This window comes from Sebastes fasciatus, chromosome 20 (genome assembly GCF_043250625.1).
Source record: "Sebastes fasciatus isolate fSebFas1 chromosome 20, fSebFas1.pri, whole genome shotgun sequence".
Lineage (NCBI taxonomy): Eukaryota > Metazoa > Chordata > Actinopteri > Perciformes > Sebastidae > Sebastes > Sebastes fasciatus.
This window is the reverse complement of record NC_133814.1, coordinates 12707529-12725877: the sequence shown is the minus strand read 5'-3', so window position 1 is coordinate 12725877 and position 18349 is coordinate 12707529. Positions and strand designations below refer to the sequence as shown.

At 42.1% G+C, this 18349-nt stretch overlaps 1 protein-coding gene across 1 annotated transcript; it reads right to left on the bottom strand.

The window, feature by feature from the left end:
* Positions 1-1087: 1087 nt before the first annotated feature.
* Positions 1088-11432, bottom strand: cog7 (component of oligomeric golgi complex 7). The gene is made up of 17 exons (XM_074619042.1): positions 10936-11432; positions 9071-9219; positions 8774-8890; positions 8358-8526; positions 8168-8250; positions 7925-8047; positions 7560-7758; positions 7341-7468; positions 7092-7246; positions 6847-6963; positions 4910-4975; positions 4559-4745; positions 4303-4443; positions 4058-4141; positions 3705-3819; positions 2144-2287; positions 1088-2029 (listed from the first exon to the last, which is right to left on the bottom strand). Exons 1-17 carry the CDS (start codon positions 11099-11101, stop codon positions 1863-1865), a joined length of 2310 nt encoding a protein of 769 aa, XP_074475143.1. The 5' UTR covers positions 11102-11432; the 3' UTR covers positions 1088-1862.
* Positions 11433-18349: the final 6917 nt, after the last annotated feature.

Genomic DNA, 18349 nt, shown 5'->3' with positions numbered 1-18349 from the left:
TTTTATTGTCAACCATTATATAATGCTCATCCACACCAAAAATATATATTTAGTATCTTTTAATTATCATTTTATTTTTAATTTTCTTTAAATCTGTTAAAAAATGTATGCCCTTGTTTGTTTTTGTATCTACAAATTGCTATTTTAATTATTAATCAACCTGCTGATTGTTTAAAAATACAACCTGACCTGAAAACGTTTAATGAAAAGGTGAAACAGTGGCTGACACTAAACCAAACCTGTGATCACTGATTACTGATTGGGAACATACATATGTAAGTTGATTGTAATGTACGGTGTTGTATTATGTGATTTTATGTATGATGTGGTATTTTGTATTTTTATTTTTTCTTAAAAGCCTAATCGGACAAATAAATAAATTTAAAGGTCGTATTGATAACATTTTTATAGACATATTTGACATTTGGTTCCCACTTCTAACAAGGCTTGTGAGCAAAGAGTAAAACGACGTTGGTATCACGTGGTATCTCTGGGTCGTCAGTCAGTGTGGAAAAAAACTGAGATGGATGGCAAGTGCCTGGCAACGACTTGTTGTGAAGTGAATGCAATGGAACGGGGGAGGCAGAATGTGACATCTAGTGGCTGAATGTTATCAATAGCACCTTTAACATGTCAGAAAATAGTGAAAATGCCCTTCACCATTACCTACAGCCCAAGGTGACGTCTTCAAATTGTTTTAGTCCGGCAAAATCTAAAAATATTCAATCTTCACAGACAGAAAAGCAGCAACACTGGAAAAGCTGGAGCATCAGTCTAATCATTTTAGCGCTACTTCAAATATAAGATTTTAGGCATTTTAAACAAAATCTTAAAAGACCCACGGTGTCTTACCTTTGTGTTACAGTGAAGTCTTCTATTTTCTGCATGTATTCCCCAGACAGTTGACGGTGACAGACGTGCCAATTTTCATGACTTGAAGGTGCAAATACGTTTAACATCAGTAAAGAATAAAAAAAAAAAGTGGCACATTGGACACACAGACAGTTAGACCAATGTGGGATTACAAAAGAAAGGATTTAGCAGAAAAGGCCATACATTTATTAAACTAGATTGATTACACAACAAACTCATTCAACCCTCCTATTTTATTTGATGGATAAAAATAGTTTGATCAAAAGTAACACAATAGGCTCCATTTTTTTTAGTGTTTATGTCAATGTATTATGTACAGATATTTATGATACTGCATGGAAAAATATGGAAAAATATCCACATGGGAGACTATTCATATTACTTGTCCAGCCCCTACTACAACCGGAGAGAAAGAGAGAGCTCACCTTTCCCTTTACTGCTGAAGTCAACTGAATGTGAAGCTCCGTTAACAGAAAACAATACAGCTCATATCAGAAATATTACCTTAATATAATTTAATATCATAGAGGAGTTATATTAGTATGACAAATAATCAATCAACAAACAGTCATGTAGACTTCAAATTGCTCTCACACATCCCCTGATGAATTCCTTAGATGCTTTAGCAACGTAAAAAAAAAAAATGCAGAAATTAAAGATGTATAGTCAAGACACTTCCACCTTTTGGCTTGTCTGAAGGCATTATAACCGTTGATCATTCAAAGTCACACTTTATTTCAACAATAATCAGTATAAAAAAAGTCTGAACCACCCTGATTTCAATCTTATAACATTCCCATAAATGCCATTTGGACAGGACTAGAATCCTAAAATGCTGCAGCCCCAAATGTGAGATTAAAGGGACTCAATGACAAGAAAACCAACTACTACTGATATCACATTCTTCTTCATTTTCCAAACATGCCTGCGAGTCCCCCAGTGTTGCTCTGAGAGCCGCTATACCTACAGTCCAATCCTCTCCCTCGCTGTTAGTAGTCGATGCAGCGGACAGCGGCGATGGTGGAGGCCAGCCGGCGGGGCAGCAGCTTGGCGGTCTGTCTGTAGTCTTCTGGTTTGGCCCTCAGCAGGGTGACGATGTGCTGCAGGGCGCGGGACGGCTGCAGACCCAGAGCGTCCATCACGTTGCTCAGATAGTCTGTGGAGCAGGAACAGGATAAGTCATCAATACACCATCCATAACAATGTCATTGTTTTGCTTATAGCCATCATAAGGAATCGCTATCTGCACGCGTCCGTCCGGTTACCGTACCGATATCCGTGGCCAGCTGTTTAGTGGAACGGGTGCTCAGTTGGGGAATGAGCATGATGGCGTCGCAGTAGGTCTGCATGGTTGCCCGAGCGATGGAGCCCAGCCAGTAGTCTGCGGTGTTGTCCAGCTCGGGAAGGTCATCGCCTGAGACAGAAGGAAGGTGATGTTTCATAAAGTGCACAAGGTGTAAAGGGAACAAGAGTCAGTGATGTTAATACTTTTTTTTAGACAGGTGGGGATTTAATATAGCTGAAGATGGAGGATAAAGGTCAACATTATGTGGGAAAGAAAAGGTTGTAGAAAAGTAGGGGAGTATTCTTATGGCATTTGTGCTCTTTGGCTTCACGATAGATCAGTTGTCTTATTTAATACTGTAATGTTCGGTCACTTTTGTCATGTTACTCTGTATCTCTGGGTGTTTTCTTCTGCTTCAATCATTATTTGCCCTAAATACTCTACCAAAAAGCTGAAAACTTTCTGTTTTAATGCTGCATCTTGCACTTGGGAGTGTATAGAAACTTTTAATAATAAACACAATAACAGATTTCTGCCTGACCCAACCACCCTTCCTATCAAATAATAATAACTGCATGCGAACCAAGCTAATAAGGATATGGGTCAGTGGTGTTATTCGGGTATCAAATTACAAATTGTTGTTTCCATTTTCCATTGCCATGATTGCAGTCCAAGAGGATTTTTACCTTTTAACTTGTCCATTTTCAAATATTTATATTAAAGCTAGAGTTGGTAATCTTCTTGAAAAACATTTTTGTTATATTGGTTGAAATTCTCATTGCATCCTGAAAGGAATCAATAAATCCAATACTCTGACAACAAAAAGAAAGAAATCCGGTATCTGTGGTGGTCACAGGACTGTAATAAGAGCGTCCAATCCTTGACAGCTGTGAGTACTAACAATATCCATGTTCGCCGTTCGTTATGATATGTTTACGTTCATAATTATAATTTTGGAGAGAGGCCTGAAGGGACGGACTGGACTGTAAGTGTTGCTGACTTGGCGACTTTCTCGCTAGATTTAGCGACTTTTGGAGCTAAAGCTGCTTGCTACCGTCTTTGGAAAAGAGTTGGCAACACATGGGCTCGGTTTTTCCGTACTCTTGCTAGTTTCTCAAGATTACCAACCGTAGCTTTAAGCAGGGACTGCCTTTAATTTAAAAACAAATTGAAACAGAACCACATATCACTGTGTGATGAAAAAGCAACACCTATATTCACAGAAATGAGTTACATATTATGGGGATTTTGTTAAAAACTGCACTTGAGACTGAGGAATCAAAGTTAAATTTCTCTGTATAAATACATTTTTATAAAAGCAATATATAATGTTATTCTACGACAATGAATTCATTGTGTTAAATGACTTTTTCTCACTTTGAATATTGAAGACCCCTTTAAAATCAATGGATAAAAAGAAAGTGAAGATGTTTTCAGACTTAAGATATATACAGGAAGGAAAGAAAGGATGCAGAAATAGGAGGAAAGGGAAGAGAGAAGGAATATCATTAGATTGAGGAGGGAATCAGGGTTGATGGCCAGAAACCTTGCTCTGGAGGGAAAGGCAGCTTCCCAGCATGCAGGGCCATCTCTAGCGCCGGGTCCTCCTGAGTCACAAACGGCTCCAAGTGGAGAGGCAGAGACATCAGGTACTGCCCTATCTGGAAGGGAAGGACAGACGTCTAGATTGATGTATCCGCTGTCTGGGAGCTACAGTATAATATGTATTGTACTCATTTTAGCTGTGATTATGTACAAAACGACTGCTAGTTTGACTTCGTCTTATGAGGCAAGCCCTGTTGTTTTTTTTGTATTCATCTCCACTGCACATTTTAATTATGATTTAGGAATTGTTTTAATTGAATGTCATGACGTATATTGAAGCCAAACCTGACTAACATTTGTAATGTATTCTTGTGGAGACAGGCTGAAAGTAGGCAGGTCCTCTGTGTAGCGCTCTCCCAAACCAGGTTCCTCTTGTCTCTGAAACACAAACAGCACGAGGCGAGATTAAAATAGACGCTCCAACACTCAAATGCGCGCACACACACACACACACACACAAAGGAAGTCCAAAAGCTCTCAGCAATGCACTCAAATCAGACTTTCAAATCAAATCATGCAGTAACTTGACACTTAATCACCTCCATCTTGGAGACGAGGCAGAGCTGGTGTTTGATTTGCAGGAAGACGGAGTCGAAAGCCAGCTGGTTGGCCTGCTGGTTGAGTCTGATCAGAGCCGCTCTGGGCTCTGTTAGCAGGCTGGAGTTACCGGTGCCCTTCTCCTGGAAAACAAAGGGATAAACAGCTGCAGAGGGTCCTTGATAAACCACCTGATAGAGTCGGTTCTCTTCACAGAACATCAACATCCTCATTCCGACACCATGCCCTGCTCCATACCTTCAGGGAGTAGAGGACTTCCATCAGGCTGTTGTATTCAGTCATATTTCCCCTCTGAAGGTAGTTGTATTCCTGCCACGGGTTCTTGGTGGCGCTCTTCCTCTCTGTGGAGCTGGCCTCCTGGATGCCTGCCAGGCTGCGTGGGCTGTACGACTCTGACAAGTACTTACCTGCCGTGCCCAGGATCCTACGGGAAGGATTGATTGTATTCAGAGAGAGCACGCAATTCCTTAAAATCTGACATTGTGCCTTGTTGACAGGGTGCCCCCATGAGTTATCTCCATGTCAAAGAGATGAATGATTTAGGGTGAAACAACTAGAACATTATGACAAATGCAGTATCTCTCCTACTTGTTTGACAGCTGCTGCTCAAAGGCTCCACACTGTCTGAGCAGTTCTCCACAAGTGGCGATAATCCTGTAAAACACAAAACCATATAAAACCGTTTAGACATCCATCCATTTCAAGCCCCTCCTGGGGGATCCCGCTGCTTTTCCAAGCCAGATATATAATCTTTCCAGCGTGTTCTGGGTCGACCCCGAGGTGTCCTACCAGTCGGACGTGCCCGGAAAACCTCCAAAGGCATCCTGATCAGCCACCTCAACTGGCTTCTTTCAAAGCTCTAGTGGTGCTGGGCCAACCGAGCCCGAAAGGCCTCCTTCACCGCTGGTGTCCACCAGCAGGTTCTTAGGTTGCTGCCACAACAAGCACTGAAGACCTTTTGACAACAACAACTTCTAGTTTGCATCCGAAATTCCTATACTAACATGCTATTTAGTACGCTAAAATAGTATGCGTGCTATTTTAGTATGTCCAAAACCTTAGTATGAAACCAATAGTACGTGAATTGCATACTATTTCTGGTGAAATATTACAGTATGCAACGCTAGACACTATGGCGGCATAAATATACCACAATGCAATGCAGTAATTACAAAAACGTTCATAACAGACTTTGGCAAACAGCTCTGTAACATCACCAACGTTTCTATTTAAGTATAAGATTTCACTTTGCTATAGGCGTAATTAAGTTGTCAAATAAGTTCAAATTTTGTATTTCTCATAAATCATTGCTTGGTCACATGAGGTTGGCACTGGTTACCATGGTTACGCATCTCAAACTGGCAAGGAGGATCTCAGGAAGTGACGACGTAAGTTAGTTCAGTGCCTCCGAAAAGATACATACTACTGTTTATTCACACAAAAGCATGTTGAACGATCGTACACATATTGGGTATGGAGTAGCAGCCGCCTCCACAATAGAGGCTTTGAACGTGGCCCACTCGTATTCTACGTCCCCAACCGCCCCCTGGAATTCTCCCAGAGGTGGGACTTAAAGACCTCATGGACAGACGTTCCCAGGTCGTCCTCTCTACACGTTTGGTCTTGGCAAGTCTTTCCAGTAGTCTCCCCCGCCATCTGATCAAACTCACCACCAGGTGGTGATCAGTTTACAGCTCTGTTCCTCTGAGTGTTCAAGACATACAGCCACAGATCTGATTAGAAGACCACAAAGTTGTTTTCTGTGATCTGTACATCTTCTTATTGGTTATTTAGATAAGGTTGTTTATGATGTTCATTTAGAGCTGAACTTTTACTATATATATACATTAGAAATCAAAATATTTGTGTATTTTTACATTTGAAATATAACCACACAGATGTAGTGTATGAGACACAGAGGCTCTTGTCATTTTGTTTAAAGTTATATGAAGTAATTGGTTGGGCTGTAGCTCTAGTCAATGTTTGTTCTTTATTGACTGAAAGCCTCTTCATTGTTTTTTCTCCCCCCTATGGTGGGACATGATTGTCTAATCACTGTCAGCTGTGTGACTGGGGTGTGGCCTATATAACTACTCAGAGCCTGTGTCTTATTATTGTTGATCTAGAAGAACGTCTGAGGGCCGAAAACATCATCAGAATAAAAGAAATGCATATCGAGCCAGAGTGTGCAACATTTTTTTTTCTACTTTCAAGTCTGCTTTCAATGAACAGCACCTCATCACAACCCCTTGGTGTGCCTTACTTTTTGAGTACTTTACAACCACAAGGTCGATGAGCGATCTTTGGCCCACTGTGTTCTGGTTACTTACTTACTCACCCTATGCTCTAATGTGGTGTTTGTTTGAGGTCAATCCATGACTAGCACAGAAGTCCAATAACAAAGCACCACTCGGGTTTAGATCAGGCAGGCAGTTCCTCCCAATCCCCCTCCAGGTTTTCTCCATCGTCGCCCACAAATCTGTATTCTAATAAAATTGTCTAAAATGTAAAAATAAAACATTAACCTGACAGAGTTCTGGAAGGCCGTCCAGTCCTCCTGGAAAACAGATGCACTCGGCGTATCCTCCAGTTTACACTTCTTCCTGATTGACTGCAGTGTTGTGGAGAAGTCCGACACATACCTAGAACAAGCACGATGTTAAAGCCGGCTACAGAGATCAAATAAAAAAAGGTCAACATATACTTAAAAAAATAGGTAAATTATTTCTGTCAATAAAGCATAGTAAGTGGCTTATGACAGGATATTTACTTGGTGAAGAGAGCTTTGAGGGCTTTGAGGAGGCCACACACGGCCAGTCCGTCAGTCAGTTTGACGCAGCGGTCCACGGCAGCGCCGGCCAGGCCAAACAACTTGCCAACAGAGTGGCTCAACTCTTCCACACAATCAATGACCTCACCGTGTTCCTAAAGGGAGGAGAGAATATGGAGAGAGTGAAACAAGGGGCGACACAAACAGAGAAAAATAGTGTATGTGTGTATGTGTGCAATGGTGTCTAACCAAAGGTACAGCACTGATCTGGATGAGGAGGTGAGCTTCCTCCAGATCTCCGTACTGTAGCTGATAAGGTTTGTAGGGGTCATACAGCGCGCACACCAGCTCGTTCACCTTCAGCAGATTATTCTCACCTGGAGGGGGAAACACAGACAGAACATTAGGACCTTCCTAACTCCACCCACATCTGAAGTATCTACAGTCGTGTCTCGTCTGTGCACGGACCCAGATGCGGCAGCATGGCGGCCTCCAGGCTGTGTCCGAAGGTGGACGTGGTGTTGTGGAGTTCGAGCAGCGTGTCGAGGCGCTGCTCCTGGGCTGCCCGCTCCACGGCTGAGCTCAAGCACACGGGGATGGATGGGACCATGTTGCCCAGAGTTTGGATCAGCAACACGGTCACCACCTCGTACGGGTTCTTGAACACCTGTTTCAGTACAAGTGCAAACAATTAAAAAGGAGCATTCTGACTCACTGTATTTATCTACTGCAAAGAACATACTACCCATCATTTGGTGTCTCCTACTGATCACTATCCAGCTCTTTCAAATAGTGTGTTAAGTGTCTTTCTTGGTACTACAGGAGTGTCTCACCTGGCTGCTCCACTGTAGTTGAGAATGCCACGAGGAGAGCAAGGTGTCGTAGAATTCAGAAAGCTGATGATTCAGACTGAGCTCACTCTGAGAGAGATCCTGCCACATGCTCACCAACTGGCCCTGGAGATGCCAGAACAGACATTTCATTTAAAAAGAAAAAAATGGAGGTAAAACATACGAGAATCTGACTTTGTGACGGCTTATTTATCAATTAATTATTAAGGTAAGGGAGAGGCTTACCTTGTGACACTTGTAGTAGTAGGCAAGGAGCTGTGGCATTCTGTCTATCTCTGTGAAGACTTTGACAAACAGCTTGGCTTGGTCTGCAGAGAAAACACAGGGAAACATATTCTTAGTTTTACACTGAAAGTCAGTGGAAAAAAAAGAAATTGAAGTTGGAATAAATATGAGAAACAAAAGAACTTCTCACCCATAGACATGGAATTAAAGGTTGCTACTATTTGAGGGCTGGCCAGGGCCTCCAGTCTGTTCTTCAGAGCCTCCAGGTGGACACACTTTTCAGAGTAGTCTGGTGTGTCCACCAGCATGGCCAGGCTGTTCTGCATGCTGGTTAGCTTGGAGGAAATCACTGCAAAGTCCTGGAAGAGAAGTAATATCTTAATTATTATATTATCAGTTGTTAGTTGCTAAATATGCTGTTACTTTTTCAGAAATATTAATATTTCAAAGCCCTTTTTTGGTATGCAGAGTCCTAATACTGTACATTAAAAGGTTAAATTCCATTCCAACAGTCTGGTCTATATGGAAGTGGGCCAGGATGAGTAGCAAAGGTTCATGACAAAACCATAACAAGTGAAGTCCTGTGGTAACGTCTTGCACTTATACCTGTGTTTTGAAGGTCTCCTCAATGTCTGCACTCAGTGTGCTCCATTTGTCTGCCTCCTGCAGAGCTTCAGCTGCCAACTGCATGCGGCTCTTCACTTGATCTATCTCCACCAGGACCTGGCGAGTAGGAACCACACAGTATAAAAGCCGTAATATCCTTAGAGCTTATTATCAAAGAAATTACTTCAATGACATAACATCGGGTTAACACTTTAAGAGTCTATGTTGATTTGTATTTAGTACGCATATGCTATTTACAGTGTGTAGTAATGACATAGTGATTGAACTTGTGCACACCTGCATAGACTGCACAGTGTCTTGCTCAAACTTCTTGATGTCCTCTTTGACGAGAACCATTTGCTCCTTGAGGAAGAAGGCTTCCTGTTTCAAAGCCTCCACGTCTCGCAGCACTCTGGGCATATTTTGGAGGGCCTGGTTACTGCTCTCTGCACACGGAAACACAGCAGTCTTACGGTGAATGAAGGTCACAACAGGAAGAAATGATTGCCAGCAGTCATTACATGCAGTTCTCTTTGGTTTGGGTTTCAACAGTAGTGAAAAAACAAAGATCAAACTTAACCAAAAATTGACTTATTGCTCAACCTTGTACAGATTAGTGTGATTTTGTACAATGCTCTCTACATCTGAGATTTTTCACTGTCACCATGTTTCAAGTAAAGGCTGAACAGCTTTCCACTTATTAGTCAACATACAACCAGTTGCCCGTTTACTAGGTACACCTAGTTAAAACTAATGCAGTTTAATATGACAGTCCTGCAATATATCCTGCCTTCATGAATGTTATAATGTTTTGTTTCTGCTGAAACTGTTTTCGAGAGATGTTGATTCAACTCGACAGGTTGCACACGTTGCTGTGGGATGGCGTTCCATTCCTCAACCTGGATTCGTTGCAGGTCAGCCAACGAGGTTGTGTTGGTCACTCTAACACGTACAAGCTGATCCCACACGTGTTGAATTGGGTTGAGGTCTGGACTCTTGGCAGGCCGTTCCATTCTCTCTACTCCCACATTGTGGAGGTAGTCTGTGATAACCCTGGCTCTGTGGGGGCGAGCGTTGTCATCTTGGAGGATGAAGTTAGGTGCCAGATTGTGGAGATATGGGATCGCCACTGGCTGCAGAATCTCATCCCGATATCTCACTGCATTGAGATAGCCTTCAATGATGACAAGCCTTGTTTTGCCAGTGACATCATTGAGTGACCAACACAACCACGCTGGCTGACCTGCAATGAATCCTGGTTGAGGAATGGAACGGCCTGCCAAGAGTGCAGACCTCAACCCAATTCAACACTTGTGGGATCAGCTTGGGCGTGCTGTACGTGTTAGAGTGACCAACACAACCACGCTGGCTGACCTGCAACCAATCCTGGTTGAGGAATGGAACGCCATCCCACAGCAACGTGTGACCAGGTTGGTGACCAGCATGAGGAGGAGGTGCCAGGCTGTTGTGGCTGCGTATGGATCTTCCACCGCTACTGAGGCTCCTGACGGCGTATTAAATGAATAAAGTGTAAAATAGCCAATATGTCTTGTTTGTTCCTTGTTACTGAAAGAGAGTTCAATCATCCTCATCATGTGGGGTTGCATGTGGCTCAGAGGGTAGAGCAGGTTGTCCACCAATCGGAAGGTCGGTGGTTCGATCCCCGGCTGCTCCGGGTCACATGTCGATGTGTCCTTGAGCAAGACACTTAACCCCAAATTGCTCCCGGAGGCATAGCCATCGATGTGTGAATGAGTATTTAGATTAAATCCTGATGGGCAAAGTTGGCACCTTAGTAGCCTCTGCCATCAGTGTGTGAATGTGTGTGTGAATGTGTGAATACTGACATGTAAAGCGCTTTGAGTGGTCGGAAGACTAGATAGCTTTATAAGTCCATTTACCATCCAATTCACCAAACAACTTAAAATAAGAGTCAACACCAACAGGAGAATACATTGTTTACCATTGGCAGAGCATTTTGGCAAATTGTTTCTTTGGCGCTCCCCACATAATCAGCTGTGCTGCTCATCCCACAAATACACGATCCTTACAAGTTGGACATCATTGTGAAGGTAAATAAACAGGTATAAAATACAATGGAACAACAGAGAAATAATCCACCGAACACAGATTTCCAAACTTTTTTTCCCCACTTTCCTCACCCTCTATTGAGTTGTTGACTTCCTGGATGAAGAGCTGCAGCTTCATCACCAGAGTGGCGGCGTGTGTGTCCGCCTTGCCCGGCGCGTCCTTCTGCACCACCTTGAAGGCTCCGTTCACCCAATCCTTCACATCGAAATCATCATCCAGGAACTTAGAGAAATCCATTGTGTTGTTCTTCCCCTCTTGAAGCAGCAGAAGCAGCTGGGCGGTGTGTTGACTCAGCCCGTCCTGTGGTGCAGTGCAGGCTGTGTGTCATCGACCCATCGCTAACAGCGGCTTCGACACGAATATAAAATAGATAGCCCACGAGAATGAGATTATCATGACAACTAGGTAGAGTTCCAGTAAGGCGACAGCTTCCTCCAGAGTTGTTTTGTAAATGTCTACGGCTTTAAAAGGAGAAAAGTAAAGACATGTTCTTCTAAATGTGTTTAGCTAAAGGCTGGCAGCTACTGACACTTGACAACAACGTCCGCTTTGTGCTTTCTATTTACCTTCCGACTAGAAACAAGCGGGCAGCTCAACACACTTCTTCTTTTCTTCTTTGGTGTTTATTGGCTTATAGGTGCATTACCGCCACCTACTGGACTGGAGTGTGGAGCAGTAGATTGGCAGGAAATAAAATAAAATAATAATAATAATAAAATAAATAAATAAGAAACAAAAACAATAACATTAAATTAATACTTATTAATAATAATAACAATAATAATTATACTAATAATATTTTTTTTATTTTTTTTTATTTAAAGGGACTGTTTGTAACGTTTTAAGCGTATAAATGTAGCGGGTCGGCACACATGCGCGTTCGCATATGCGCGCTCGCGTGTGGCCGGAGCCTCGTCTCCGCTGCCTGCTCTCCTTCACTCAGACAGAGTGCGCGTTCTCGCGTACTCGCTCCACCTTTAGACGTGAACGCGCGCTCACTCCACACTGCAGGAGAGTTAGTTTAGCTCTGAGAATATCTAGTGAATGTAGAGTGGACGTTTGTGCAGAAATAAATGCTGCAGCTCCTCCAGAGAGAAACGTTACCGTCTCCCTCCTGCGCCCGCAGGGAGACACCGGGTGCCGGTGTCACGGTTCACGTTTCTCTCTGCGGAGCATCGTCACTTCACAAGACACGGAAAACCTCTGTTGGTGCGCGCTGTGTCAGTGAATGCAAGCAGGCAGCGGAGGAGAGGCTCCGGTTGCCGGTGTCTCCCTGCGGGCGCAAGAGGGTGAGGCAGGAAAAGCCAACACTAGGATCAGATCTAAATCATGTTCATGGAGAGACCTTGGTCTGGTCAGCTAACATTACTGCCAAGCAAGTGAAATATAGAGTGATATTGTGGTTTTAGCTGACGTGTGTCGCCTCACTGTTTTGAGCGATGCTCGTTCATGTCTATGCAGAGCGAGCAAGCGCGAGCCCGACGCTGACTTTCGTTGATTTCAAAGCCACAGGTGTCGCTGTTAAGCAGCATTTCTGAATCTTACAAACAGTCCCTTTAACCTTTATTTAACCATGTTAGTCCCATTGAGATTAAGAACCCCTTTTCCAAGGGAGACCTGGCCAAGACGGTCAGCAGCAAGAACACAAAGTTGCAGACACAGACATAAATAAAGATAAAAAACAATTCACAAACACTAAAAGCACTACAATTTGCATTACAAGAGAACTATCTAAAGACAAATGGGGGGACAAAAAGGAACTTTTCTGGGAGTCAGTTGTACAACAAGGGGGCTAAAAACATTGGCATGCCATAGAGTCTGCTTCTAAAGCCTTCATTTGAGATTTAAACATGTTTAATGATACCAGCTCCTTGATTTTTAGGTCATTTTGGAGCAAATTCCAGGCTGAGGGTGCAGAATATGCAAAAGCCCTTTCACCAATTTTTGTCTGAGCTTTTGGGACAGAGAGCACAAAGAGGTCATGTGAATGCAGTGAATACTGTCCACAATTTTTTGTGTAATAAAAACACTTAAGTATTGTGGGAGCAGACCCAGAATCACCTTATACGTATATAAGGATGTACCAATGGGAGAGCCTACGGGTTACCAGTGCAGGCCATCCAACCCGAGAGTACAACTCACAGTAGTGAGTCAGAGCTTTACAATTTGTGATGAACCTTGCATGGTAAGCTACATCAAGCATATGAAGGCACTGAGCAGAGGCATGCATGTACAAATTAAATTCTCTCCATTATTCCTGTTGCCCTTAAGTAATTAATTAGAAGATTGTGTACTTTCTTAGATGTCTTTCCTAACAGATTCCCCATTGTAATATTTCCATCATCTACTCCTGAAAGCAATTCCCTTCTTTCTTTGTCATATTTGTTGCACTCTATAAGAACATTTTTATTTATTAATTATATTATTTTTAATATTATTACTTATCCTTCTGTGTTTTTGGTCCTTTCCTTTTTCCTTTTTTTTGTATATGTTTCTATCGGATTTAATTCATTTATATGTATAAATGTAATTGTTTATGAAATTAATTCTGCTTATTTAATGGTGCAGTAATATTGTTATAGGGATGGGGGGGGGGGGTATAATTTGTTTATACAATTATTTATGTGATTTATTGGATTTTGTACAGAATACCAATAAAACGACTTTGAACCAAAAAAAAAAAGAAAAAAAGAGGAGAACAGACCAAACATAGTGGGGTTAGCTTGAAGCAGTGTCACAAAAAAGTACATCCGTGCAGAAACGTGATTCTGTGTTGGCATTTGCAGGTCTGCAGCATGAAATGTATGGACTCTGCTTCCCTCTTGAGGCAAACAATCACATAAACCAGTCTTGATACATAGCTAATGGAGCTCAAAATGACTGCTTTTATTTATTATGACTATAATCTGCTGCTGCAACAAAACAAAAATTGGTGAGTAATAGGATAGCAGAGAAATTGAATATTATTGTCATTGCACAAAGCACAACAAAAGTAAGTAGCAATCCTAACGGTGCATACACAACTTACACATATATCAAACAGTAATGAAAATAAAGAAGAATAAATATATATATATTATAATAGAAAAATATGTATTTGCTGTGACCTATAAAAACAGTAAGATATTGCACCTTTGCTGAGTTGTATTGGCTCTATACAAGTAATAAATAATTACGGGAATAAATATGTACAAAGGAATAAACCAAAGTGCAGATGAAATGTAAAAAAAAAAAAAAATGCAGTGTACAGTAATTCTCAATGTGCCGCAAGATAGTTTGTTCCTCACTTTAAAGTTTTGGCAACAAGTACTGTACTATTAAACAGAATGTAGTAAGTAGGGGAAACAGTTTATTGTGGAGATTTTGCATAGTGTCGGGATACCTTAGGAAAAAGGAGCACATGATTTGAGTTTGAAATGTTAAAAATGCTGCTCAGGATCAACAGGAAGTCATATTTCAGTATAGTTAACCAACACACAATAGTGTATATTTATGTATTTGTAAAATGGCATTTGATAGCAGGGAGCAATGGGCACACAGCAGAGGTCACTCAGGGAGTCATTAGAAGATCTGCTTTTAACCAGTCCTCACTGATGCCTAGGTTACTTCCACGTCCTAGGCACAACCAGGGATCTCATTTGGGTTATTTTATATCAGCTGCAGCAGACATTTAATCACTACGCACCGTCAGTTTCGTGAACAATATGCAAACCAAAAAGATAGTAAAGGACTATGTGGGAAGTGGAGCTGGAAGGCACTAAAGCGACGGGAAACACACCTCAACCAGCTATCTGTGAGGACATAGAAGGCATTTCAACTGCTCTCCAGCTCATTTAAAGACATGGGAATAATTGGTGATATTAAGGACACTTTGTCCCAGGCGGTGTTCTCTCCTTCTACTCTGTTATCTGGCCGAGGCGGCCTGCACATGGCTCAGATGCTCCTGTCTGTGGTCACCTTTGTCCTGGGTGCCTTGAGAGGAGGGAGCAGCCATACCTACTGGATCTACGCCATGTTCACCTGGGCCTTCTGCCCCATCATGACCCTCGTCATCACCATCATTGAGCTGTTCAAGCTCGATATCGTACTCAACTTGTTTTGCATGGACTGGCCTGACTTCGCCACGGGGATGGCCATGTCCTCCACGCTCATGACCGTGTCTGTCGCCATCATCTACGTCAACTTCTACGCCTGCCTGAAATGCCTGTACGGCTGGATAGTGAGTATATTTGCTATCTTGTGTGGCTTTCTCTACACGCTTGAGGTGGTGAAGGACAAATGCCTGGACGGGAAGAAAGGGAGCTACCTGGCTGCTCTGCCTGGATTCTGGAAGGTCATGGAGGCCTTTGTGAGCTGCATGATTTTTGTGTCACTGACTGGTTACAGAGACAAGCCAGCTCTGATCATGTGCGTCATAGCGTACATCATTCCTTTCCCCATCCTCCCTCTAATCATAGCCACCAACATCCTGAAGAAACTGAGGATGTGTTTGCCCTTTAACCTGGACAGGTTTGTGTTTATATTTCTGGTGATCTCCGTCGTGCTGTATATATTTGCTGCTATCATGTGGCCCATTTTTATGTTCAGAAACAACCCTCGACCCAGTCCCTGTCCACCCAGCTACTGTATCTGGGCCATTCAGTTCATGGTTGCATTTCTGACTTATGTGAATCTCATTCTTTTCACAGTGGACCTTGTTTTTAGCCTGCTCGGTATCTGTGGCTTTAAACGCACTTAGTGGTGACTTTCCTATCATCTTTTTTAAAGTGTGTGCAAGTTAAGTTGTCTAGCTAATTAGAGGTTTCTAGTTTAATGGAGACATATGTTCATTTTCAGGTTCATACTTGTATTTTGGGTTTCTACTGGAACAGGTTTGCATGCTTTTATGTTCAAAAAACACATTATTTTTGTCTGTCTGAATATACATATATTCACCCTCTGTCTGAAACGCTCCATTTGTTATTGCGCCTGTCTCTTTAAGACCTAATACAAATAATAAATGATACTAAATGATCATAAAAAAGCTGTAGTAATATACTGTTTATAGCACTTATGTCTTATTTGTATCTCATTAAATCAGTCGTACACACAGTACTGTCTAACTTCTATCTGTGGACATGTTGCTACAATGTTTGTATGCACAAAGTACCGGTGTAATGCATTATCAACTGTTTTTTGCTAACAATAGCTAATGATTAATCTGGCTGGAGCAAACCCCATTAAGTTCTCTGACTTTCCGAGTTAAATGGAACACAGCGTGACATAGGAAGGGGAGCCGTATCTGAATCGCTTGTTTTTATCACATTTTCTGATCTAGATAGCCCACAAAACACTGACTGGGTCGTCTTATTTCACAGTTTGTGGGTTGGTAGGCACTCCAGATACCCAAATGTATGTGCACACACACACACTGCAAAAAGTGAGTTTTTCATATGTCTTATGCTTTTAAAGCCTTGTTTCAAGTTGGCAAACAGTGCCATTTCTGCCATTTCACAATTGCAATTTCAGTCAAAATAATTGCAATTAGATATTTTTTCAAAATCGTGCAGCCCTACTTTCAACATCCATTTCTGATCACACTCAAAAAACCTAATATGTCATTTGCATTTTTGAAACCACAAATTTCATCATTAATCTGTTGGGTATTTTATTTACCAGTTTATTTATGATTCAATGTAAAGTTTAATGTATGATGTGTATTTAAACCTAAAATTACAATGCAGCTATATATGTTTTTTTTACTGCCCATTTTCATATTGCCTAATACGCTGCTTTGAAATATGAACTGTATATGGCACTGCCAATGAATATTTGAAGGTGTAAGATGTGTTGCATTAAGTCTGTTTGAAAATGAAATCACACATGAATGAACACACCTGTGTTTCTCAGGATCTGTCAGCAACAGACAGACGAGGGCCAGAATACCAAAATGGGAATAAATTGACGCTCTGATAAAAAAGACATATCTGTGACCTCATTTTTTGCAATACTAGATGAAGAGGCTGAAAATGACACAAGAAATATGTTTTTATGTGAAAGAGACAGATTGTCAGTTTGCAATTGAAGGTAAAAGTAAAAAAAACAAACACATTTTAATCTGGTTAAGGTAATAATAAATCAATTAATTAAGTATAAGATCCTTAGAAGACAAAGGTAACAGAGTTACGAGGATGTTCATTCTAACACATAAGGGAGTTTGCCTGCTGGGTAAATGACTGGATAAGCAAAAATAGACATGAATTGCAGAAAAACTCCATAGATGGTGCATCTGTCAGCATCGGTCGAGAGTTGAGAGTGCAAAAGCAGTCTCCTTCCACTTCAGACATTCATGGATCACACACCAGCACACTGAGCAATTCACAAATCAGGACATTTGAATAACAGGGAGTGAGTAAATGATGCCTGCCTGTAAAGTCATATAAGACATGGCTCTACAGTATGAGAATTCAACAGCAGTAGAACAAGGATTGGACCTGAAGTCAAGTACATCTGACAGAGTGCTGGTAGACTTTTGCATCCTATACTTTTTGCCTTCAAGATCCGGAGTTCCTATAATTTGAGCATCACGTGTGGCCCGTTCAATGGCTGTCAGGGCATTTTGCGCCTCCTGGAAATAATCTTCAGCGCTTTATCCTTCATCATCGTTCTCTTTAGAGGCAGGATGGTGAGTCCGTGGGGTGTCTGGTGTGAGTTTGTGTGGGTTTTCTGCATCATTGTGCCCGTAGTGCTGAGCGTGGTTGAGCACAAAATGTGGCACATCCTCCTGGTCGCCTTCCTCCCCAACTGGGCTGACCTGACCTGCGGGCTGACTTCCCTGTGCGCCGTGATGATCACCTCCGCCACGGTCATCTTTGCGGCCGTTTTCGTCTGCCTCTCCTGCATCGGCGACATCCTGTGTTTCATCTTCTCTCTGGTTGCCACCCTTTTCTTCCTGATTGACCTTGCAATGCAAAAAATGAAGTTTCCGATAGGCTACCTGTCCAGCCTGAGAGGAGGACTCCGCACAGCAGAGGCCTTTACAGCGTGTATTATTCTCACCGCTGCCGCTGACCACTTTGTTACCGGCGAATTGGCCTTTCGACCTCTCGGGATGATATGCAGCATCGTTTTGTTCGCCGTTTGCCTCCTGGTCACCGTGGTCATCATGGTTCTCCACCTGCTCAAGCTGCTGCAGTGTCTGCTCTCATTCGGGCTGAGTACGATGGAGCTGGTGTTTAACATCGTGGCAGTGCTGTTGTACCTGCTCGCCATCATTCTCTGGTCCGTTTTTGGTTACAAACGCCACAATTACAATCCTTACATCTGTCAGAAGTGTTCCTTCGTAGACATGAATACTGTTACCATTGGAGCCATCGTCAATATTGTCTTTTACATCGTGGACCTGGTTTTATCTGTCAAATCTTGCTAGAAATGTACACATGATGACATGGATTTAGAGATGGAGATTTGCTTTTGTATAATTTCTTCAGATGTTAATTTTTCTAA

Bases quoted from the DNA above. Each gene is read 5' to 3' on its own strand.
- cog7 (XM_074619042.1), bottom strand. From the start codon at position 11,101: ATGGATTTCTCTAAGTTCCTGGATGATGATTTCGATGTGAAGGATTGG. The intron at 7,469-7,559 runs GTCCGTGCACAG...TTCCCCCTCCAG, and splicing joins CGCCATGCTGCCGCATCTGG to GTGAGAATAATCTGCTGAAG. The intron at 6,964-7,091 runs GTAAATATCCTG...TGCTTGTTCTAG, and splicing joins CTCAAAGCTCTCTTCACCAA to GTATGTGTCGGACTTCTCCA.